The sequence below is a fragment of the Struthio camelus genome, chromosome 18 (genome assembly GCF_040807025.1).
Source record: "Struthio camelus isolate bStrCam1 chromosome 18, bStrCam1.hap1, whole genome shotgun sequence".
NCBI classification, from domain to species: Eukaryota; Metazoa; Chordata; class Aves; order Struthioniformes; family Struthionidae; genus Struthio; species Struthio camelus.
This window is the reverse complement of record NC_090959.1, coordinates 10,261,586-10,279,000: the sequence shown is the minus strand read 5'-3', so window position 1 is coordinate 10,279,000 and position 17,415 is coordinate 10,261,586. Positions and strand designations below refer to the sequence as shown.

At 40.6% G+C, this 17,415-nt stretch overlaps 1 protein-coding gene across 16 annotated transcripts in view; it reads left to right on the top strand.

Annotated features, from left to right (window-relative positions):
• The window catches only part of RIPOR3 (RIPOR family member 3), a 53,959-nt gene extending 36,544 nt beyond the window's left edge, over positions 1-17,415 (top strand). For all 16 annotated transcript variants that reach the window (XM_068912469.1, XM_068912463.1, XM_068912472.1 and 13 more), the window contains 11 exons: positions 7,000-7,129; positions 8,125-8,712; positions 9,930-10,069; positions 10,504-10,636; positions 11,413-11,521; positions 12,744-12,905; positions 13,080-13,238; positions 14,355-14,557; positions 14,835-14,918; positions 15,857-15,947; positions 17,097-17,415. In XM_068912469.1, coding sequence (XP_068768570.1) covers positions 7,000-7,129; positions 8,125-8,712; positions 9,930-10,069; positions 10,504-10,636; positions 11,413-11,521; positions 12,744-12,905; positions 13,080-13,238; positions 14,355-14,557; positions 14,835-14,918; positions 15,857-15,947; positions 17,097-17,197 — 1,900 coding nt within the window. In that variant the 3' untranslated portion in view covers positions 17,198-17,415. The remainder of the gene's footprint in view (positions 1-6,999; positions 7,130-8,124; positions 8,713-9,929; positions 10,070-10,503; positions 10,637-11,412; positions 11,522-12,743; positions 12,906-13,079; positions 13,239-14,354; positions 14,558-14,834; positions 14,919-15,856; positions 15,948-17,096) is intronic.

Here is a 17,415-nt window from a genome sequence, read left to right as displayed (position 1 = left end):
AGGCACAGTAAAAAATATTGTTGAAACTTAGAGCAATCACTGTTACCAGATCACAGTTCTTTAAAAATGAAGCTTCCCCAAAGACCTAGCTCCTTTGTATTTACACTATGATCACAGCTGTGAGTATGAGGCCTGTTTGTGCACTACAGGGGAACTCAGTTAGACACACATTTAAAATAGTTTTTTTACGTGGTGCCTATGATTTGAGAAATTATTTTATAATTTAATTTTGTAAACTGATTTATTTTTGTAGTGAGTTACTGATGTGATTAAAGGCAAATGCTCATTTCTGTGGATGCTGCACTGAAACTTTTTCCTCACTCTAGACATACCACCATAGACTTTTAAAGTAGTGCTGTATCTCCTGATTCGAGTGTATCGCTGCACTCTTGCTAGCCTGTATCTTCTATACTCAGTTAGTTTGGCTGTATCTAAGTGGGTGTCTGAGCCTCATGTAGTCCTTTCCCAACAGCAGTATCTGGTATATTATAATTTGTAGCTCTGACATCCACGAATCATGTGATAACTTCCTGCACTTAGATCACTTGTTGTCCAAAAAGAACTTAGTTTCCTGAGAATCTCTAAAGAATTGAGGAAAATGATGTTATGGTGTGGTGTGATGGTGTTTGGTGCTTTGTTTTCTTTTTGTTTTCTTTTTTCTTTTTCTCTTTTTTTTTTTTTGGCTTTTTTCCCCTCCTTCCCAATAGGGAAAGCAGGTATGTAACTCTGCAGACTTAACAGCAGATCTAACTGGTGCTGGGAGAGAAACCTCCTTTTCTTGGGAAGCCAGAACAGCAGCATAATGCTTGAGACTGTCAGTCCATGCTGAGTCTTATCTGCAACAAATCAAAACTTTTAAAACTGTTTTCATCTACTGCTGTCCAGGAGTTAAATCTAGCCATCTTCGTCAAGTGTCCAATAAAACAGTGGGCACTTTTCACTTATGCTTTTGTTTATGGCTTATCGTAGTGCTTCGTTCTTCCCAGTCCAACATGGAAAAGAGGCCTTTGAACATGCCTAATAATAAGGGCCTACTCGAAAGGCCACTTTGTGACCAGACTTGTGGTCTAGTCTCTCTCCAGGAAAAGGAGAACAGGAACAATGTTTAGAATAGGAAGGGCAGGGAGTTTGCAGACCAGACTCACCCATGACTCGGCCTTATACAACTCTTCTCATGTTGGTTTCTTGTTTTGTTAAAATTATGTAAAAATAAAAAAGCTCACATGTATGCACGGCCTGCTAAATATGTCAAAGAGCCAAGTAGGTCTTTCGGTAAGCGGAAGAGCTTCGCTGCCCTTGGGATAAAGTAACCAGATGCATCTTACAGTCAGACTTGAATTTCAGATCTTAATATCCTGTTTCTACTTTTAAGAACATTTGGAGACATCATTTGACCTAAGCTTTGTCGTAGGCTTCTAACCACTAACGGAAGTGCTGTATAAAGGTTTTCTGTCAAAATTCCTATCCAAGTTTTGATAAACAGTATTGGGTCACTTTCCTTGGGAGGAGGAGGAAAAAAAGCTTTATTGATCAACGTACTGTTTTCTGAGTGTCTCTGGGTATGCTGCAGTTCTTGACAACCCATTCTGTTGAACTATAAATGCAACTGGGCTAAAACATCACTCTTGACAACAGCATCTGAAATTTATTTTCAAACACACACATTGCAGTAAGTCGATGAGAAATAAACTCACACAGCGGAGTTCTGCCTGCACCTGTTGTTTATGACACTGTCTTTCCTCCCGAGATCTGACATTGGGCATGGGTACATGTTTTGGTGAGGTGCTGCAGCTGCTCTGAGACTTGTGAGGCCCCAATGTTTCTTATTTGAGAATTTGAGCCACTAATTAGTTGGCCAACAAAGCCTCATTCCAGAAGCCTTGACTACTGTGGCTCTGCGTTGTGATCTTGCATTATATGTCCTATGACGCTTCCTCTTCCTCATGCCTAGATAGGCATGTATTCCCTTTTGAATCAGAAAATGGAGACCACCTTGGCAGAGGTATTGAAAAGTATGTGGAATGGGGATGTTGCAAGATTTTTGTGTGTTTGAGTATAGATGTAGCTGTTAAAATCTGCTCTCTAAACCAAGGCCAATTAAAAATATTTTGTTATTCTGGCATGTGTATTTCTTAGGCTTGGGGAAGGAAGGCGAGAAGAGGGGCAAAGGAGGATGTATGGGCTCTCTTCCATACAGCCCTAACAAAGTCCCCCTCCCTCTTTCTTTGGCTTTCTCCTTCCTTCCTTCCCTTGTCATCTGCACCCCCCAAACACAAACACCACTAAAGCTTCCATTGCCTTTATTCTGGATGTGAAATGATCAAAAGCTCTGTACACCTTTTCAGGGCAGAAAGGACTACAGCTCTGAATGCTCTGTTTGCAGAGGTGCTTTTCTCATAAGGGAAGCCCTTACTTTTTCCCCTAGTACTTAAAGTCTAACATCTGAAGTAGCAGATGTGCACATCTGCTACTGAACGCTTGTGCAGTAAAGCAGACATACCTTTTTTTTATTGAACTGGGTATAAAATCTGTTCATGCCCTAATATAGAAAGTGCCGTACTGAGGGATAGCACGTTCACGGTGGGGTTTGGAAGAGATCACTTCTAAATCTCTCCTTGCTAACATATACAAATGGTGCTCTAACAGATGATCTCTCTTTGTATTTACTTTTGCTTGGTCTACTTGCTCACCTTTCCTCATTGTCAATAAGCTATATGAATACATGTGTATGTAAACTGTTCTTCCAGAAGGGCTGTACTTCTTCCCCTTCTTGTTCTGGGATCCTGCATAGTTTCTCAAATAAGAGCCTTAATCTCCACAAAGCAAATAGTTTTTGTGACTAAATAACTTTCTAGAAATATATAATTTATGTTGTCACTTGATTGTTGCTGTAGCTCACTGCCCGGAGTGCAGCTTTTGATTGGCAATTATATGCACTTTTTGGGACAACCATAACCCGGCTTTTAAAACTGGCAACAGCTGAGCTGTTAGTAGGTTAGTGGTGACACACTTTCTTGGGGAGTTTATCCCCACGTGGAATTTCTCTCTGTATGAGAGAATTCCAGCCGTGTGTCTCTGCTGCGCTTAAGTTTTGCGAAATGTGTTGGTTATCTTCCCAAGTGGATTCTCCAGAGCACTTCTACGCAGAGCTAGTAGACTCCTCCTCTTTGACAGCCCGTTTGCTGAAGTCATTTACAGAAAGGAGTAGTTACATGGCTATAACTCAGGGAGTTTCTATTTTAAAGGATAAAGTGTTCAAAATAACAGCTGCTTTTTTCTTTGAATTAAGAATAACTAAACAAATCCAGCTGCTCTGCCCAAACTTCCCTCAGAGGCAATCTTTCATTCTAGATCCGCTGTGTGAGAGATCCAAATGTAGATCATTCTTCCACTTCTAAATGTATATTTTCTTTAACTAGGTCACTAGTCTTCTGGGCTCTAATAAAAGTTCCTTCTACTCCTTTATAGACTGTGTCATGAGTGGCATGAATGAGCTTGGGCCTGTTGTCAAATTGCTTTGCAGGCTAGCTTGGCAGAAGGCTTCGGTTTTCTGGCCAACCTAAACAGCATTCTGAATTCTGTCTCTCTCATATGAAGAGCAAAGAGAAAGCCTGTATTCTCTTTTTCAAGACTTCAGTGAGCACCCTGTATGGGGATCTAAGTGTACCAACCAGCTAGGACCGCTCTGGCAATTTCTGCCTACTGGGAACATGGGCTGGCCTGGCTCACAAGGGTTAAGGAAGTAGAAGGAAAAAACCTCTGTGAATAGTAATAGAAAAAAGTCTGCGCTTTTGATGCATCCCTCTAACAGTCTTGCTTTTCTAAAAATTATAATCTGAACGGAGAGTTACTCACACAGGTATCTTTAGGAAGAAGCCCATCAATGTATTTTTGTGCTTTTGTTGGGAGGAGTATTGTATAGCCAAGTCCTACAACAAGCTGTACTAACCTTGAAATTTGTGGTTATTTTGCTTTAATGAATAACAGAAGCCAAATAATGGTTATCCTGTTAAAATTGCTTAGGCATTTTCACCTGCATTCAATAGGGAAAAGAGAAATCTCATGATTTGTTAATAACAGTGAGCCTAATCCAGTTGAGCAGGATTGTTTGTGTTAATGTGAGTCTGGAACCAAGTCGGGTCTTTCCACAAAGAGCCCTCCAGGCCCTCTGGATATTAAATATGTGGAATGACTGGGCAGGAAGGAAGCGATTAGGGCGCTGTCTTGGTGGTAGAAGGAAATTTAGATCCTCTAGGGCCGAAGACAAAATTGAGTTCAGGTCTTGCATGTTCCGCCTGGTTACTTATGTCCCTCTGAGGACATAAACCAGAAGGTGTCTTCCGTACCCAACTGAAAAATACAAGAGTGAGAAAATGGCAAAAATCTCAAGCATTTCACCCCTCCACAGGTTGGTGGTTATGGCAAAATATCTCACTGGGAATCCATGCTCAGTTCCATCAGGGCTGAGGCATCTCTGAATCTATGTGGATCCGAAGCTTCTGGTGTTATGGGAGTTTCGGTCTATGAAATATGAACTCTGATGAATTGTAGATCTCTCCAAGATTAGGCTGGGCATGTGCCTTTTGGATCTCAATGCTGAAGTCCTACAGCGGTGCTGAGGGAATCTAAAGGAGTGCCTTGTGGTGCATTAACATTGGCCTCCTGTGACTGATTGTATTGCAGAGTCAGGTACTTAATACCACTATTGTAATTAGTCATAACCAAATGCCAAAATGTGTTTGACAGTATAGAAATAAAATGGGGATAGGAAGGCAACACGTGATCAGAAGTATGTGGCCACTTCCGTTACAAGGAGGAACTAAATAGACCAGAAATTTTCAGCCTGAAAAGACTGTAAAGATAATATGTTCCCCTCAGTGAACATGCCTAATACAATGACTAGGGAATGATTATTCACAGTTTCTCTCAGTACAGTCACAGAGGCCACCCGAAATAGAAGTACTTGTTCATAATTCAAAGTTGAATAATGAAATTTCTGCATGCTTCTGACCTGCATGGAGGTTTTGTGTCAGTGAGCTCGGAAGTGACTCGATAAGCTAAGGAAAGGTGTGACTGTTGGCAACTATTATAGGCAATGGTCTGCTCGCAAAGACTGATGCGTGACAGATCTAAACTACAGGTTGCCTGAAGTTTGAGTATGCCTCTGGGGAGGGCCTACTTCTTAAACATATTTCCTATGTTTTTTCCCTTGAATATCCGCTACTGGGCTCTGTCAATGTCGAGATGCTGGGGAAGATGGCCCCTTAGATCTGTCCCAGCATGGTGCAAAGAGCTTACAGGCAAGAGATGATAGATGCTTTAGAGGGGGCTTCATTCTTTCCGGTGTCCCTTCACCCTCCTCTTCGCTCTCTCTGCTCGTTATGCTGCCTTGCAGTAACAGCGAGCGCATGCTTGTTGACAGGGCAGCAGAAGAGCTATCTTGCTAGAGGATTCTAGTAGTTGTAGTAGTCAGAGGCAGAGTGAATTTAGTTTGTTGTTCCTGTCACTCTCGTCCAAAGTGTAATTTTGCATTACTGCATTGCTATATTAAAAGCTAAAAATGAAAAATTTGAGGAATGGATTGCTGTGTCTCTTCCTAAGAAACACTATGGATGGAAGTAATTTCCTTCCATCAGTAAACATAGCAGGCTTTGGCTAAAAGGCTCTTACTGTCAGAAACGCGATTTATTTTCTGCATAGTGAGACAGTGCAGATGGTTGTTAATGTGACTCCATAGAACTGGCCTGTTTGATGAATCCCAGCTGGGTGACACTGGTTAATTTAGCCAATTAACCTGCACTGGGCAAGCTCACAGAGTGTTACCTCCACGCTGAGGATGACATTGGTGTATTCCACTGTGGGATGCTGCTGAGAACTGTCTCTGTGTGGAACATGAAAAGGTATAGAGAAGTGGAACTCTGCTTTTACTCAAGAGCAAAAGTTTATCTCTCTGTCATCAATTAGTCCTTGTTATCATTTGGATCTTTTCAGACCTTCCAGTGGTTGTATAACTAAATGCAGCTGACTTCATACTACTTGTTGGGTCTTTTTATTTAAATTGTTACCTGTGAGATTACTCTGTGTGTGTGTGTGTGTGTGTGTGTGTGTGTTTTTTAATAGCCTGTTAGCTTTTTCCAAATTGTCAGTGCTTAACTGGAAAAAAATAAACTTTCCTTTGGCACCAAAAGACATATCAGTAGGGAACAAAAGTAAAACTCAGTGAAAACAACTTTACTCTATTGAGCTTTCAATGTTTTCCCTCCCCTGAGGTGTGTTTTGGGAGTTCATCCAAGTCTCCTTAGACTGCAAAGGAGTTGGGAAAGCAACAACTGTGATGTGGTAGGTAATTGGGAAACCTTTTAGAGTAGGGCTTGTCAACCTCTCTTAGAGCATAGCCAGTATCCTCTGGGGCTAGAACTGTGGGCTTGTCCATGACTTTATGAAGCACATCACTTGCCATATATCATTATACAAGCTCCTTCTGCCAACCAAAAGCAATTACTTTTAAATATTTTTAGGATTAAGAAGGTTTATAGAGGCTTTTCCAGGTAGTGTGTGCTTTTTAGGGGGAGAAGTAATAAAGGAAAATTGCAATTATATGTTTTATATCTCCTTCCTAGCTGGGATGGTATGTGTCCAGTGGCCATAAACAAGCAACCTATATTGTACTTGCCAACACTGGTACCTGTGCAGGATGCTGCAAAAAGACTGAGAGCTCTCCTCAGACCTTTAGCGTGTTGGACTTTTCTTCCAGAGATTGTGGCACAGGTCTCTGTCTAAAGGATGTGGAGAATTCTGTGTAAAACATAAGATCTTTTTGTCTACCTCTTTCTCTGCTGGTGAAATCAAGGAAATGGGTCAGAGAGGCATCTTTCTTTTTCTTCCTTCTAAAAGTTTACTAAATCTCACAATTCAACTCCTAACAGCCATTCCTTTTGGTAGATGTCTCTGTGCTTTCTGGTCTCACTGACACTTAGGTCTTTGTGTCTCCTACTACAGCCCCTTTGACACGGACAACCTGTTTTTGTCACCTGGAACCACTGCCAAATTTTCTGTGGGTAGCAGGAAAAGCTCTTTATACAACTGGACCCCACCGAATACTCCCAGCTTCAGAGAGAAATATTACCTGGTGAGTATGTTGAAGAAAACAAAATGCAAAGCACAGACCTTAGGACTAAGTATCTGGCTTAGATCAGGCTATTAAAGAATACACATAGAAATGTAAAAACACCTAGCGTTCCAGGGCCATTGTAGCTTATCTGGGGAATTCATTATTTCTTCTTTTAATCCTTATTATTTTGAGTTCCATTTTGGATTTTGAAAAAGGAAAAAATCCCTGCTAAATATTCTTGGCAGCCAGAAGGGTAGAGCTGTGGGCACGTGCTCAAGTAGTCTACAGCAGGAATCAAACTAAGAACCAAGCAGTCTCAGCAGGCATGGAGTAGAATGGTGTCATAAGGGTACCATGTGACTCCTCCCTTCCTCTACCTCAGTCCCACTTTTTTGGCAACTGTAGCCCAAATGAGCTGAAAAATCTGTCTTCCTCCCCATGCATTCAAGAGGGTTTTAATCTAATGTGTATTTTATGTGATCCTGTTAATTCTGCCGTGTCTCAAAGACCGATAACTTCACGTATATGTTCCTGTAATATCAGCTCTAAGCCAGGGTTGGTGTTGTCTCACCACTTCAGCAGAATATATATCCTTCTGGAAACAGGGCTATTACACATACAGGGAATGCTGGACTCTTAAAAAAATGAATGTTTCCCCTAACCACTACGTTCACATGCTGTTCTGAGCTGATGAGACATGAAAACTGCTTCGCAAGTTTCCTTTTTTTCCAGAAACAGCTTTATAGCTGTCAGGGTAACTTTCACATAAAAGCTCTCATGCATAACTACTGCTGCTCCACTCCGTTCATCCTTTAGGCTCTTAGTACTTTGTTTCGACAGTTTCTTCTGTCCAGTTGGTGCTGGCTTGGTTACCTTGTGCAGAGGAGCCCCATGTTTCTGATCGCTTCGGGTGTGTATGTTTCCAAGAACAGGAAACAATGGTTCTCTATCTTTGGTGGTATCTGGTGCTTATCAGTCATATGTATGCTCACTTATGAATCTGTTTGCTGCAGTCTGTTTTGCAACAAAGACAGAACCGAGGGGATGTAAAAGATGAAGCTCAGCCTCCCAGCATACTGAGCTACTTGGCTGCCTGTGATTTTGGTGTGCATTCAAGAAGCAAACCTCACAGCGCTGCAGAGACAAGTGAGGCGGACTCATTCAGCTCTGAGGATCAGAAAGGGACAGAATCCAGAATTACACCTCCAGCTCTAAGCCAGAGGACCTTGCCATTGGTCCTTGCCATTCAGGAGCCTGGTGCAGAAGAACGACAATGTCCTCTTCCAAATCACACAACTTTAGATATCCTGAAGAAGACTCCGTGTGTGGATGCATTTCCAAATACCCCACCTAGTTTTCTGATTCGTGGCAAAGGCAGTAGAGATTCTATCAGCCAGACCAGAAATCACCGTATGACAGAGCAAGAAAACATCAGCCAGAAAAGCTTGAACGCTGAAAATGACTTAAAACTAGAGAGATGTGCAAAGTCAATTGATAAGATTCTCCAAGAAGTATTAAATTTGCTGAAATTGCATAATATGAGACAAGCCCAACTGGAGAAACTGGAATACCAGGTTTCATCTCTGAGGGATAAATTAAAGGTATGGTAGTATTTTACTCTTGGGAGATGGTGCAGTTTGCACTGTTACTCCTAAATATTGTAAAAGCTTCGTGACCCCTTTGTGAATTTTGACATCAGAATGCATCAACTGCATCTTCCCCAAAAGTAAGTTTGGCCACCAGAGGTCAGGCGCTACTCAGAAAAGGCAGCCTCAGGAACTAACAATAGAGTAGCAGTATGTTGCAGAGCATCTCTCGGGGACAGCCTTCAAATACTGTGCACAGGTTAATGATCCAGAAAAAGAGATTAACAAGCTGAATCTAGTCAAAGTGGGAAATAGACTGGGCTAAGCAGGATCTGAACTGTATGTCAGAACCTCTGCATTATGTGTTGCTTTTAATTAACGTGACACGCAAGTAGATACTTCTCTAATTTTTTCAGATTTAATATACCTTGAGATGACTGCATCAGCTCACCAAATGTAATGTTTCTGCAGGGTCACCTGTGCTGTGCTGCAGGCAGTTGAAGGACTGACTTGTCAGAAAGACTTAACTGTATAATGCTGAAAGTATTTCTTCCTTTAGAGGAAAGATCCAGGAGAAGAGCTTTCTGAAAACAGTAGATTATACTGCAAATCCCATAGCCTTGTAGTACGTACATGGGGCCAGCCTGCAGGCTTGGAAGATAAGCAACTGTAAGACTTCAGCTGATTTCTGGAATAAAATTGTTATTAAATGCTGCACTGACATCCTATTCCAACACAAACACTTTTAAAAAGTAGAGGGAAAAAAACCCCACAAGTACTGCAGATCAGCAGCCTTTTCAAGGGGGTGAGTGCTGGTGGCCCTGTGAAATTCAGTACTGGTTTTTAAGTGGAAGGTTCTTCGATACTGTGCTGGTATGCCACAGACCCCTCAAATTGCTGCTTCCAGATCTGAAGCAGGGAATGAATGAAAATTGTACCAATTGCAGGGAATGCAGGGAAAATCAGCTTTCACACCAACACTAACAGGTATGGAAATCCAAAGAAAGATTGATTAGATGGATTAGGTATGAAAGTATATTATGAAATTAATTAGCAGCATTACATTGGGATCAGTGATGTACAAAGAGCTAACCTTCCTGGTGTGTTAAGAATAAAATGAGAGAAGCAAACTGATTTGTTGTTAAGAGCAACTTGAAAATCATCAAAGAACTCTTGCAAAATGACTTGATCCATGCAAATAACAATAGTTTTTTCTCCCTTTCTAAAAACAGCTAAAGACACTTCCTCCCAAACATTCATCTATGGAAAGTTTAATGGTGGAGACAGTGATGGAAAGTTTTGACTTTTTGAATACTGACTGCAGTGCTGATGAGCTTTCATTATTTGGAAGCATAAGAACAGCCAGTATCAGGTACGTATCTGCAGCCCTTCATTAAAGGGGGGCAAGGGAAAGGGGTAAGGAAGGCTGATCCCAGAAACACTTACTGATACACTTCACTCAGCTAAGTAACGATTGTGCAGGGCTGCTAATGGTATGGATATCCAGGAGAAAGACCAATTTTTTGCTAATACTCTGAAATACAAAATGTTTTTAATGAAATTTTTAAGGAAGTGTTATAATTAAAAATGCTGTTATCTGTTAGGTGTCTGGTTTGTGCCTTTGCAACTTGGTTGAAGGCTATTAATGAGAGTGAGTGTCTTGAGGCTTATGTAGTGAAAATATAGGATTTTAGAGGCTAAATGTATCTAGGAATTTTAAATAGAATCTTTTTTCTTTCTCTTGAGATTTTTTCTGCATCACTGTGCTGAGGTAACATTTCAACTCCTTTTTTCTGCTCTAAACAGCACATACAATGACAACACGTTGCCGTCCCTGAGCTGTGACATGAAAACAGAAACAAGAGATGTAACTACTGGTGATGACAGCTTAGACACGCTTTTGATAACTCATCTGAAGCTGTGCAAATCCCTTTTGCAGGTAAGGAATAGCCTGTGGGTTTCCAGGGCAGGTTGTAATTGTTGATTTTAATTATGGACAAATGGTAAAGATGTAGCTGGTTCTCCTACAAAAGTTGAAAGACTCAGAATAGAAATTAGGTCTGAACAATGCAGTGTATACACACATCATAGAAATGCTGGGGAAAAAAGTTCTGCTGCTCTCTTTTGGCCTCTTGGTTTAGCTGAAGCAATAAATAATAACTCTGTATCCAAAGGAATGGTGAGCAGACTGCAAATGAAGTAGGACAGATTTCGGGTGGGTTGTGTATTGATAATGATGTTGATTCTATGAGTGAAAAACTACTACCACTAGAACGAAACTGGTAGTATGCAGGAAATGTAAGGACTGTATAGATCTCCCTTTGAGACATCATGTCCCCATTCATTTCAGTTATAATGCTCGAGCACATACATTGTTTGAATACAGTATTACCTCTGATGAGGATGGGCAGCAGAGGACCACAAAACTATTAGTATTGGTCTGCTATACAGTTGCCAAAGGATAGGTGCAGAGAAGAATTCCCAATGCAGGGACAGCCTATACCGTAGAATGTGTTTTACTTATCTGTTATGCTGAGCAGCTTTGCACTGAGAAGTGACCTGTCCGCGATGTGATGGGAAAAGAGGCCTTTTTAGAGAAGCTGGTGTCTTCACCCCTGATTCTAGAAGCTAGATTCTAAGAAACAAAGCCATTGTCCTCTTGAGCTTGATAACTGCCTTTGCTTCAGCTACTGAGAAGAGCATGTTGTATTTCAGAAACTGAGGTCACCAAACATAGCCCAGATTGTCCAGGAGAGCCTTTTGGAAGAAGTATTACAGCAGACACAAGTCCTGGCGGATGTCTTGGATGTGTCTGCTGAAGAGAGTGAGTAACTGTATTATGCCAAGGCATGCCAGAGGTTGTGAGAGGTCCAGGTAACACTGCTTGTGCAACCCCAAACATATCAGGGTTTCATTCTAAATTCCTTAGCAAATATTCATGTTGTTAAACCAGATCTTACATGAAAAATTGTAAGCTGTTAGAAAAAAAAACAGGGCTTTTTTTTTTCTTTTTTTTACTGCAAAGAAGGAAAAGGTATCAAGAAGTTTTGTTCAAAGAAATAACAGCTGGAACAGTGTGTTTTAGAAACAAGGATGTTACAGATAATGGGAGTTTGTGGTCAAAGAACGGCAAAATAGCCTTAATAGCCTCTTTTATATTTATGCTTTTACTTAGTGAGCTAACAGCTCAACTTCTGTATATGTTTGCAAGAAGAGTTTGAGGTGCACCCTCTCCCATCTCAGCCCTTTCCCTACTACCTTTTTCCACTGATTGTTGGTTATCACAAAAATCATAAAGGCACCATGGGAGACTTTGAAGTTATTTGTTCTCATCTTGGTAACATATAGTGGCAGGAATGCAAATCCTAGTTGGAAGCACTTGCTGACATAACTTTTATGCTGAAAGACCTGAGAATGAATTGTCCCCCAGAGCAAGGCTAGAAGGCTCTTTGCAATAATCCGATGAGGAAAGTGTAGGAGTCTGAAATGCAGAATAGAAGTTCAACTTCTCTACAGGTACGAGCAAGAAAGGATAGGATTTAAACGATAGCAAGAAACCACAGAGTATTCCTTCAAGTGTTCTTTAAGTCTTTGATGGAAGGAGGCATGCCTCAGCCTATTCACTGGGGTTCAGAGTTCTGCACTCCTGATGCCACATAAGGCAGGATCTCCAAAATGCTTGGCAATGGCACAGCTCTTGCTGGTAGAATTGGAAACAGTTAAAGTTAAGAGAAAGTGCTTCTGAAACTCGACTCAGATGCCAGAGGAAAAATGAGTAATGAGTTGAGGGGCAGTAGAGCTCTGCCAGGCATCTTACTCAGATCTCATTATGACAGTTTAGGACCTCAACCCTAGCTTGCTGAAATCAGTGCTTGCAAGACGTTAAAATACTGGCAGGAAATCTCCAGCTTTGAACAAAGCCAGAGGTATAATGCAAATACAACTTATGCTGACACATCTCTAGATATGCCATTTTGTACCTAATGTCTTATGTAAAATCCAAAATCCACTGGAGCTCACTGACTTCTTAAAACTTAATTTTTCAGTTATTCAGAAAAGTAAAAAGAAGAAGCATTGTCTGAAAATCTGGAGTGACATTGCAGAGCCTGGCAGCATCTTGTTTGCTTCAGTACAAAAGTTCCGTCATGCACTGAAGTACATACTGACGCTTAAAGTGAAGGAAAAATACCCTGGTCAATTAGAAGCAGGTACCAGTCCATTTCCTGAACATAGGACCACTTGAGTTTTATCATACTGCAAGGCTAAAGGCTGTCTTTGGGCGTTTTAAAAATAAACTAAAACTTTTCAGTACTTATCTTAAGGCATCTTGGGCCTAATCAGTCTTTCCTTTTCTCATTTGTTCTTTTCTGTGTTACCTTCAGTATTGCAGAGATTGCTAGAGCAGATTGTCACCTGTGATGGGTTGCTCCGCTCTCCATACCTCCAAACAGAACCAGTTACTTTATTCCAATTTTGTAGCTACCTGGAGAAGCGCCGTATTACCAGCCTGGAGAAACACTTGGGAAAACTTGCTAAAGAAGGTAATGGCAGGTACTTGGCTCCTTCACTTGAACTGACAAGGCCAGCAGCTGGCTACTACTCAAGAAATACTTTTGGAGCAGAGAGCAGCCTATCATAGCATTGCCAATTTGTTTCCATTTTAATTTCCCTTATGCCTATGCAATTTTTAATTAGAACAGGAAAGATGCACCTGGTTCCCACATCTAACTAGGTAGAAATGAAACAAGTGTGAAGGAAGGGTTTACCTCAAGTGCCATAAGAAAGGGGGTTCTATAACATGCTGAAGTTAGAGAAGAAACTAAGCTGGCAACAATCTACAGCTATATTCAAGGACTGTGTAAATGGTCTGTAGCTTTGTGTGACCATAGCAGCTGTAATGAGCCACAGAAAATAGCATTAAAATTCCAGGTAACTAATACACATTTGCTAAGAGGCAGTCAGTGTCTGCTGAAACTTAGCCCAACATACGAAGGGACTTCAAAATTTAGCCTGTTTCAGAAAAGAATTATTTTAAAAAGAGTCCTGATAGTGGCTGTACTTTTAGTCTTATTTTGATACAGATAGCTTATCTGGTAGGGGAATGAGAACTTGTGCATTACTAGTCAGTGAAAAAGAGCTGGAATATTCTTCAAGTTCAAATGGTCAGTCCAGTGCCTGACTTCTTATTTTTGAAAAGATGTAGGCTTTTCTTTTCGACCATACAACTCGATGTTTGAGAGATGTTTAAAGAAATATTTTGCTTGATTTTTTTTTTTCCCCTCATTTTAGGACTAGTCAAATTGTCCTTCAGTCCGAGTGTGCAGGAGTTCTCTCGCAGTGTATGTTGCACTTAATGCACCCAGGTCCTAAAAGGACCAGGGCTGTGCTGCATCTTGTGAAAAAAAATTGTGAAATATAGTCACTACTCCATTTGTTGGACAGTCTCAGCCCAGGAGGAAATGAAACAACAAAAGGGAAACAAGACAGGCTGGTCAAAGGGGCAGTCATCTTGATTTGCTTCCTGCTGTGCCAGGCTTGCTTATTATCCATGTGACTAACTGCATGAAGCTGAAGGAGACAAAACTAGAGGGCAGTTTGTCTCCTCTTAGGAACGCCTTCATATGTTGGTAAGTGAAGCTGAGTCCTTTCACTTGCAGTAATGCTAATTGAGGAGCTACAGTGCCCGGGACGGCTGAAGACCCTTAAGAAACTGAAAGGAAAGCGACTGAACAAGCTCCAACCTCTACCACAGACTTTACGGCTACTTGGGATTCTACAGCTAGACGACAACCACCGCGTCAGCAAAGCAGCCACTTCATGCCTCTCTCGTGCAGCAGCAAACAAGAACTTTAGGGAAAAGGTAAAACTACTTCTCACTAGCCTTTCTCATATGATGCTGAAATGCGTACATCTTGTTCTCTCCTACAATAGCACTTTTGTCGTTTATGCACTTCAGTAATCTATTAACTAGAAACTAAAGCATAAGAGTGCTGAAGTGATTCATTTACGTTCTTAATTCAAATAGGTAAAACAGTGTTGATAAGTAAAACGGGGCTAATATTGGCAATCTGAATTTGATTGATTACATTTGAACTTACAAAAGCCTTTTTTTTTTTTTTTAATTTTCCCCTTTAAAGGCTCTGCTTTTTTACACTGATGTTCTAGCTGACTGTGATGCAAGACTTCAGCAAGCTGCGTGTTTGGCCCTCAAAAACCTCAGAGTAAGCATTTAAACCTCTATTTACTTTTTGTGCATGTCTGTCCAAAATTGTTGGATGCAAGAGTGTATCTATGTGTTTTAGGCTGTTGAAATTATGTTTTCAACTTCATTATATTTGGAATTAATGAATTTTTTTGATGTCTAGAGTTCCAGACAATTACTGCTATTATTCAAAAGGCAGCAGGCATAGGAAACTGCATTCACAGTGTTTGCAGTCTTAGGTTTGATACGATATGCACAATACAGTCTTAGAAAGGTACATTCTTAGAAGGACAACAGACACTCTCTGACTGGGGGACATCTAGCATGTAAAAAAAAAAAAAATTAAAAAGAGCAATGGAATCAGTTATTAAGACAGTCACTGTAACTATAGAAATCTAAAGCTAAATCAGTTCATGTTACTTTAACAATAGATGATTATAGTCACAAAATAAAAGCAATATTTGCTTTGCTATTTTAAGAAACTGTCAGAGTGGATTTAAAGTCTTCCAGCAGCCCACAAATCTGTAATAATTTAGTTTACACACAAGAGATGATTGTCAGTACAGTTTCTACAACCATGCAGTCACAAGATAGGCCCCAAAAGCCGCTGAGTCTTACTCTCAAATAAGGTCAGACTTCCAAAGTAGCAGCTACCCTTGCAAAACTTGCATTAACTCTTTCAGTTAAAGTCCTGATTCTTTATTGTGTGTTACGCTAATGCAACAGCACTGCAGCAGTGAACTGTGCCCTAGAACTTTAACACTTTTTCATGCCCTGAAACAGGACAGAAAGTGGCAGAGAGAAGCTTATGCTCAGAAAAATAACTAACCGCGATCTGATGTGCTAAAGGAGTAAAGAAAGAGCACAGTAACGTTAGTAGCTGCTCACTTTGCTGAAAATATTAATCAAAATGCCTGCTAAAAAGCTACCTTTGCTATTTTTTCTCTTCTCAAACAGGGTGTAGAAAGTATTGAGGAGGTTGCCCATCTGTGCCAATCTGAAACAGAGGAAGTTCGAAATGCAGCCAGGGAAGCAACACTGTCCTTCGGTAAGTGTTTTGTATAACTTAAAAACGGAAAGAGTTGTATGTAATATTGCAAAACCAAAATAGGCCTGAAGATCTACCTGTGTGGTGATCAGTCTGAACATATCTCCGACTGTGGAAATGCCTTAGGAGCAACTCTTTAATACCATTAAGATAAACGTCATACCACATATAATAAGCAAAGGCTCCCTTTAAAGTTCGCAGAACTAGACCGAGGAGATTACTGTAGGATAAAGTGCTTTAAGAACCACTGAACTGTTTAAAGGGATGGCAGATGGGTACTGAAAGTGCTGACAGTGCTGCTGGAGTACTTATTAATGGAGTACTAGCATCACCAATTATCCCTTCCTAGATCTTGGTAAAATGACATTTGACCCTGGCAGGTCATAATAAAGCCTCTTTTGGCTCTACTAGATTAGCCAAACAGACTTAAGGATCTTTTATGATGTATCGTAACACCAGTAGACTCTGTGCCTGGTAATGTCATCAGCAGCCACCCAGAAACTGACTAGTTGCTTCTAATGTTGATGTTCCTATTCTCCTCCAAACTGCTCTGTTGTGAATACTGGAGGGGTAATGAGTACGGATATAAAAAGGTCTTATACTGGTTCATTACTTCTGCTGAATTCAGCACACCTGCAGTGGTGTCGAACTGCTAATGAAATGTCAGTGTTCTAATCTTGCTACCATCATGTAGAGAAGGGAAAGGGGAAATACCTAGACTAAATATCTGAAACGCATAGCAGCTAGAGAGTGTGTCCGGTTATCTAAGAGATGATAGCTATTAATTGTCCTATTCTGTTCATCCTAGATTCAGGCTTAGTTCTGTATATCCAGACTTACTTCACAAAAATACACTCAGATTCTCATGTGTTACAAAACAAGTTTTCCAAATGTGACACTCCAAATAACTAGACATGTTGGAGACTTAAAAGGAAGCATTTACACCAGACCTGATTTTTCCATGGTAGCTTCTACTTGTTTTTGGAAGACTATTCCTTTATTAGAGAAGGCTTTCGTCACTCCTGAAAGTTCTTTTCAGCTCTGAATGAAGCCACAACAGGAAAAGCATTTCTAAAGTGTTACTTTTCTCAAGGTGTTTCCAACGGACATCTTTTCCTCAGCATGGGATATGTTTCTCTTCCTCCATAGGTGAAAAGGGACGGCAAGCCTTTGAGAAAATGGACAGGATTTGCTGTGAATTAAGAGACACTGTACATCAAGAGGCTGAAATTGAAATCACAGTATTTTAGTAGTGGAATATGAGCAGCTAAATCGCATTGTCTACAAAGCCAGATGTGGGTACCAGAAGATTTTCATTTGTTGTTTGTGTCTGTTTTAGTTGCACTCCACTGTATACACATGCTATAGTGACAGAATACAGGTTTCCAAAGTGGGGTAGTTTGGAACCTAGACTAAGTAGACCGGAATCTCCATCTTTTTCACTCCCAGCACTGGTGAAATCTCAAGT